This window comes from Cryptomeria japonica, chromosome 1 (genome assembly GCF_030272615.1).
Source record: "Cryptomeria japonica chromosome 1, Sugi_1.0, whole genome shotgun sequence".
Classification (NCBI taxonomy): domain Eukaryota; kingdom Viridiplantae; phylum Streptophyta; class Pinopsida; order Cupressales; family Cupressaceae; genus Cryptomeria; species Cryptomeria japonica.
In genome coordinates this window covers 169,727,771-169,735,736 of record NC_081405.1, presented here as the reverse complement: position 1 = coordinate 169,735,736, position 7,966 = coordinate 169,727,771, and the positions used below count along the sequence as shown (strand labels likewise).

At 33.6% G+C, this 7,966-nt stretch overlaps 1 protein-coding gene across 1 annotated transcript; it reads left to right on the top strand.

The window, feature by feature from the left end:
* Positions 1-6,058: 6,058 nt before the first annotated feature.
* Positions 6,059-6,816, top strand: LOC131042639 (glyoxylase I 4-like). Its single transcript, XM_057975948.2, has 3 exons — positions 6,059-6,216; positions 6,430-6,535; positions 6,640-6,816. Exons 1-3 carry the CDS (start codon positions 6,059-6,061, stop codon positions 6,814-6,816), a joined length of 441 nt encoding a protein of 146 aa, XP_057831931.2.
* Positions 6,817-7,966: the final 1,150 nt, after the last annotated feature.

The window sequence follows — 7,966 nt, the reverse complement described above, 5'->3', positions numbered from 1 at the left end:
GAGAAATTTTTTGCCTGTACTGATTCACCCCCCCCCCCCCTCTTAGTACTAGTTAGGGTATTTATTGTTCATCATTATTCATCAACTGATTCACCCCCCCCCCCTCTCAGTTGCCTCTGGGTCCTAACATATTCATCATTAGGTCATTCAAGTACCTGGACACTTTCTCTGACTCTTCTTCTTGTCTCTTTGATTTGAGACTGAGTTTATGAAACTCCTCCGTATAATTCACATCAAGGTCTCACTGTATGAGGTTCTACAATTTTCTATACATCTGCACTTCATAGTCAATGGGCATGAATTGTGCCTTGACTTTAGATTTCATCCTTTTCCAGGAGGTTATCATAATTTTTCCCTCGTTAACTTTGTCCCCTTGTACATAGTTCCACCATGTAAGAGAAGACCCCTTCAACGTTTCTTTTGCCAACTTAACCCTCTTAGCTTCAGGTATTTCTTTGTAATCAAAATGACTGGTCAATGCTTCAATCTAGTCTATCACCTCTTCTGCTTCCATACTCCCACTATATATAGGCAACCCATCAATGGTTTTCCTATTGACTGACCTCAAGGCATCTACAAATGCCCTCTAATCTGTAGGTATCTCTTCTACCCTCTTAGAGGATTCCCCATCTTCTTTATCCCTTTCTTCATCAGTGTCACTTGTGTCTTCCTTATCCTTAGTCTTTTTCAATTCTTCAAGCTTGGACTCAAACATCTCTTCAATCAACTTATTCATCGCATCTTGTGACATAATCTTAGGAGGCATTATGTTATCCCTTATTTCAATCTCTTCCTCTAACATAGACTAAGACCACACCACCCAAGTGATCTTCAAAATCCTACTCTGATACCAATATGATGAAGAGGACACAAACCAAAAAGATGGTGACCTTGAACCAGCCAATCCCTAAGGTTCACAGACTCAACCAGTAATCCTTGATTCCAAAGGTCCTTACACAACACTAAGTCAATAAATGATTCAATGGCACCAAAAAACACCTTGGAAAACCCCAAGGATCCACTATATCCACTTACAGACAACTAACACTTCTCAAGTTCTTGTGTGGCTACACATACCCTTGCATACAATGAGTGGGCTACTACTAGGCTTCTGGGTTTGAATGGCACACTTGACCATTTTGATACAACAATATTTGGAGGGGTGTTATCACAACTCCTAAACACAATTGAAATAGGATTTCATGGTTTAGATCCACCAGAACATCAATCTTGACTCATTTGCCCACAAACCTGAACTAATTGCTATTAGGCCTCCTTCTGAGGGAATCGGATAATAATTTTTGAAAATTTGAGGATCTAGGCAAACAAATTATGTTTTTAGATACCCTCTTGGGATTTATAAACAATATCTCAGTTTTTGATAGAGGATCAACTTGCAGATGTTCCAACCTATGTTGCAGTAATAGACCTAATAAGGCTTTCAAACCTATTTGACTAAATGCCTTTCACAAACTGGTTTGAATATTTTAATAGATGACCACCACTGACCATGAAATGTCATGAAAACCTCCAAATTACTCATCTACCACATTCAAATATCTTTTTTAGTTCTCTACCACTCAATTCTCATGCACTGTACTCATCAAACCAGTCTGTCACATAGACATGCTAGACCTAGGGTTAGTTCTCCATCCTCTTCACCCTATTGTATCCTCTTAATGGATTTTGGTACTGACATATGATACAGTGGCCTATCATCTCCTATAACGGTTGAGTGTTCAGTTAAGGATTGATAGGCCAAAACCCATTATTGTAGTCAAACCCTAAGGGTTTAAGGGTTTAGGCTACCCGGTAAAGATTTTTTTGTAGAATGGGGCAGCGATCACTTCAAGACTTCACACTGAAATCAAAAAAAAGGTAAAACAATCTAGTTATAGGATCTATTCCATGAGAATTCTTACCAATCCACCTTCAATATGCAATCAGTAGAAATTAGACCATTTTTTTGAGTTTCCAATAGTTCTTGATGCTTCAATTTCTTTTTTAATCAACCAACATACATTCTTCAGTATTTGGGGCCTTTAAAGGTTTTTCCTAAATGACCACAACCTCTTCCAACTATTTTCCAAACCCTAAGTGACTATTGGAGAATCACAACTTACAAAAAGTGCAAAATTATCAAGACAACAAATTAACAATATGACAACTTTTGCATAATTCGACCAACTTAGACTATAGACTATCATAGTCCCCCAAAATGATTAAATTTGATTCTAAAACATCAAAAATGACTCAAATAGACTTGTGGTCACTTGATCCCTCAATTTAGACCATTGTGACCCTTATTGACTCAATTTGTTCTACCAAACCCTAGATAACAACTTGATCCAAACATGGACAAACTTGTCACACTCCTAGGACATTGAATTACAAAAAGGACCCATATGGTCTTATTACATTTCTTCTAATTAATAGAAAACCATCTTGTTCCTAGCTCATGCCTTCATAGGTAGGTGTTCTTGCACCAAAAGCTCCTATACAATCACCCCTAACATCTATCTTTGGTCTTATGTGTGCAAATGTTTTAGGGAGATTTCTTTGTTGGATCTCTTGCAATTTTTCAATCGTCTTGGGCGATATCTCTATCTTCTCTTTTCTTTTTTTTTGTCTGGAAGTGGCAACCAGAGGACTTGAATTTCTACTAAATTGGACATGGATTGAGATGAATGAAGACCTTGAGTGGATTAAATCATATGTTTTGCTAGAAGGGCTCAAATGGGAAATGCAGGTAGATGATATTATTGCAGATAATGTGGTACAGATGAAAAGTGGATAACTTCAAAGGTTTGCCTAAGGTCAAGCAATTTCTATTAGAAGTTGTTAGGTCTTTGCTTAAGATGTAATGGTTTCATTGTGAATGTCTAGTCAAGGTTAGGGCGATATTAGGTCCATTATTGTATAGTTGTGATCTCTTTTAGGTTTTGCAAGACTTATTTTTTATGGACTCTGTTAATATTTTTCAAATTAATCTAATGGGAGTTGGTCCATCTAGAAATTTAACTACCCAAAAAAAATGCATATCTATTGTCATTTCTTATTTCATCACATTCTAGTTTTTCTCAAACTTTGAAACCTATTTAGATGGTGTTATTATTTTTCTATAGATATTTATATTTTCTATCTGTATAGGATCCTACCAAACCACATTGACATTTGTGCACTATGCAAACATCCTAGATATAGAGCTAGCTAAACTATACAGGACCTTTCTCACCTGCACTTAATGTGTCTAAGGTGCTCACAAATTCATTACATTTTATGATCACAATACAAATAGAACCACAACATTTCCCCAATTTCATAATTAATAGGATAAACTTGAAGGATGTGATTTTTTTTTGCCTATCTAGCTGTATTCTAGAAATTTGAGCTCTCGGAGGATAGATATCCTTCTATAGTTGTTCACTTTTCCCACTCTACAATGTCATACTTAATAACTCCTACTTTTGATCCCTTAAATGAATCCTTAAATTCATCCCACTATTTCATCTTATATATTAATTTAATTATCTCATTAGATATATCATTGTAGTTGGACATCACTATCTTTACTTCTAGTAGTTGGAACTCAAAACTCTTCGCATTCTCAACTTTAGAATTTCAACACTCTGAGTATTAACCCTTTGCTGCACTATAAAGAGTCTTTCCTATCCCTTTCTATCCTTTTATGATTTTGTTCTTTCCTCTTAGACTTGTTTCACTCTTGTATATTCCATGTTCAATTCTAATTCCATTTTGACATCTTACACAAATTATCTTACTCTCTCTCAACTCCCTTTTCCATGGGTGTTTTTTATTTGAATTTTAATGAATCTTTTTATTCATCCTAATGGTTCAATTAAGACCATCTTTTACTATTCATATCTATTTTATATCCCCTTATGATCTCTACTTTCCATTTTTCATCCCTTAGGTTCCTAACACCTTTCATGGGATTGGATCTAGTGTGCTTCACTATAAAATATCCAAAATCGCATTCTTTAAATCTCTAATCACTTACCTCAAAAAAACCAAGACAAATATTTTTCTCATAATTTTGGCTTTTTATTTCTACCAACTACCTAGTTCCTAACAATAGAATCTATGTGTTTTGTGATCCCTTTTTGGTTCAGGTGGGATCAGTTTTTTGTTGGGGTGATCAAGCATGGATCTTTTAAGCTCCAATGCTTTCTCTATTTCCTGATATGTAAAAGGTTCGGGTTCCTTTCAAAAACTTATTTTTACTTAATCAAAACAATAGAATCAAATATTGACCACATGGAGCATAGATTATGATTTTATGCCCTAGTATTTATTAGTTATCTATTAATTTGAAAGCTGAAAGATATGTCACACTTTTATAAAAGAAATAACCAATGGTAATTTAACTTTTAACTTGAGTCACTAGAAGGTGACATATTTTTTTAATTTTAAAATAATGTAAACTAATGAAATGTAGATTTAAATATGTGTATTTTATGTTTGTACTTTTGAGAAAATTTAAAAATAATTGTATATTTTTTCTAAAATTGACATTATTATTTAGTTGTTGATTTAAAATAATGAAAAATCAGGTTAAGAGGGGCATTGTTCTTTACATAGTAGATTTTTTTTTTTTAATTTATAACTTGAAAATATAATATATAGATGGATTTTTCTCCATTTTTTATTAATATATATTTTAGATAAATTTTAAAACGTGTATATTGAAAACTCAATTATTTTGATAGGACATCATTTTTATCTTAACTATCTATCCAAAATAGAAAAAAATACATCTTGACATGGAATTTCTTCTTGTGTGTGTGTCTATTAATAATTAAATGATAATCAATATTATGTTTTGGTGTTTACCGAGCAAAAAATATTACGTTTTGGTGTTAATGACCTTTTCTTAGTAGAAATAAAAAGGATAAAATTAAATAATAATTGAACTATTAAGCATATATCATTACATCAATAGGAGTTGTGAAAACATAATTTTTTTTTGCATAATGTAGCCCTAAAGTAGTGATACCTATGTAATTAGTAGATCATATATTTGAAAGTAGTGATCTCTTTGTCATCACAACTGGCATGGACACCATCCACCTAGTAGTCCTTGTTGCCCACTTGTGCTTTGCCATGAGAGGGCTTCCTCCTATAAGATGAAAGGCATGAGTTTTGAACTCACGACTTCCCTATCAACAGGGCTCATAACTTACCATCACGCTGCAGGGTCATCCTTATCATCTCTTTATTTTATTATTACGTAACACATAAAATTATTTTTCCATCACATATTAATTCCTTATATAGAATATTCTCATTTATTTCTCTTTTATCTATACTCTATTCTATCATATTTTGTACTCTATTACCCTTTCCATGTCCTATGCTATATATCTTACATGTGGTACATATATGTTAATGACTAAGTGTAAAGGAAAGTTCCCTTTATCCTCCTTCATTGATATACCTATCCTTTTGTAGGTGACACAAGTTAGCTACAAGTGCTACACTATCATTTCTTTAACTTGTGAAGACTTTATATTTCTTTGTCCTTCTCTGAATGTGTTTGTATGATTTTGATTGATGGGACCCCTCACATATGACTATTAAGCTGAAGGACAACTTTCTGATTTAAATATATGCTTACTTCAATTATTGTAAACCATTATATAAAAAAAAAAATTAAAAATACCAATGCCTAAAACATTCAAAATCAATTGTCCTAACAGTCATCTATCTCTGTACGTCACCCAAAAGAACTAAGCTAGAATTAGAAAGTTGATTGCTGAATCTTTATTTAATCCTCAAAACACATCTCACTTATATTTGGAAGACAGAGACTAAAGATTCGCCCAAATAGCTCTGCCTTAACGACAACACAAATACCAGGAAACTTCCCACCACCGACGTGATGATCACAAATATATCACCTTCTCCAACTGTTATATATGCCTAATTTCGTCAATCTTTTCTTGTGGCAACCTTCTGCCTGAAAAACAAATCTATTTCTGTGTGGGTCTCTTTTGTTATCTAAGTGTTGGTCGGGGGAAAAAATTGGGAAGATATAATGGCGAACTCTGTACCTTCTGGACCTCTGCCCATCACTTCTGTAAATCACATATCTCTTGTCTGCAAATCCCTTGAGGACTCCATTAATTTCTATCAGAATCTGCTAGGTTTTTCTCAGGTTAAGAGGCCCGGAGCTTTTGATTTTAATGGAGCCTGGTAAGAATATAATTAGGTTTTCTGGTAAGACTCGGAAAAACAAGTACCCATCAAATGAATTTTCTGTATGGTTGATTGATTTTCCATGGACACTGGGAAGGACTTAAGTTGATGTGGGTGTCTTCTCGATTGCTTGGAGATTGAATTGTTTAAAACCCATTTTTCAAGCAGTCTACAATCTACTTCCAAAACTAACGTACTTTTATCTTTCAGGCTGTTCAATTATGGAATCGGCATACACCTGATTGAATGCAAACACCCGGAGAGTTTGCCCAAGAAATCAGAAATCGATCCAAGGGACAATCATTTATCTTTTCAGGTACGAAATATGATTTTATCTTGATCTTGGCTCTCTGGAATTTTCTTTCTTCTAAATCTGTTCATGTTATGAAGATTTTCTTACTGTTGTATGTTAATATACAGACTGAGAGTATGGCAGCAGTGGAGAAGAAACTAGAGGATCTGAAGATCAGGTATGTGAAGAGTAGAGTAGAAGAAGGTGGGGTTTACATGGACCAAATATTCATGCATGACCCAGATGGATTCATGATAGAGATGTGCAATTGTGAGAATTTGTCCTCGGTACTTCTGCCTCTGTGAGGATGTTGTCCACCATTAATAACACAATAGTAATTCTCTGTGTTTAAGTTGGGTGCAAACTAAGAGCATCGTTAGGAAGCCACGAGGTTAAACTAAGGTCATTTTTCTTGTTTGGCTATATGTTTGTGTGTGAGAGAGTAATAGCAGGAGCAGAAGAAGAACTGGTCGTCTGCCTATAATCACAATAATTTTCAGTGTATGTCTTCCTATGGCTGGGCATGAACAAACAACTTTGCTTCGTTGTATTACATTTCAGATTAGTGAATACATATTTCGGCATATCTGCATCTTCTATGAATGTCCCAGATGTGATAGATATGTGCTTTGATTTTAACTTTGCTTCGTTGTATTCCATTTCAGATTAGTGAGTACATATTCCTTCACATCTATATCTTCTATGATTGTCCCAGATGTTAATAGATATCTGCTTTGATTTTCATTTGAATGTGTATTGGAGACATGAAATTTTTATAATTCATGATAAAAGTGTATGTGATTAGTATTATTAGTGTTGGTCTAAAGTGGATTTGAAATGAATTTAATATAATAATATTTTGAATTTTAAAATTTTAAGATTGTGTCAAAAGAGTGAAATTGGATGTTAACATTGTGTATATATTACATTCATATAAGATGAATAATAATTCTTTTACAAGATTGTTGGTTTAAAAATTAGGAATTTTGAATTTTGAATTTTGAATTTGGAGAGTTTGATTATATCTATCAATTAATTTAGAGGATATAATTACAAGTGTGATCTAGTGCAAGAATGAAATTGACCTTGCGATCTGATATTGTCCAAGTTTACTTCAAAATATTCAATGAAAAATGGCTCATTGGGCTTCTTGATCAAAAGTTATGGCCTTTGGAAGTTAGACCTCTCACATCAAAAGTGTGAGAATTTATGATGCATCAAAGTGTTGTAACATGGAGTTACAATTGATTTGCAACTTATGAAACATGTTATGACATTTGATAAAAAAATTTAATTTGAGATAATGGAACCAAAATAGATCTAGCAATTGAATAACAATAATGTTATAACAAATTATGATAGGTGTATGGAATACATTGTATTGTGGTGTTAGGATTTAGATGTTGGATTTTGAGTAGGGATTTGGATGCCACATTTTAGGTTTTATATACCATT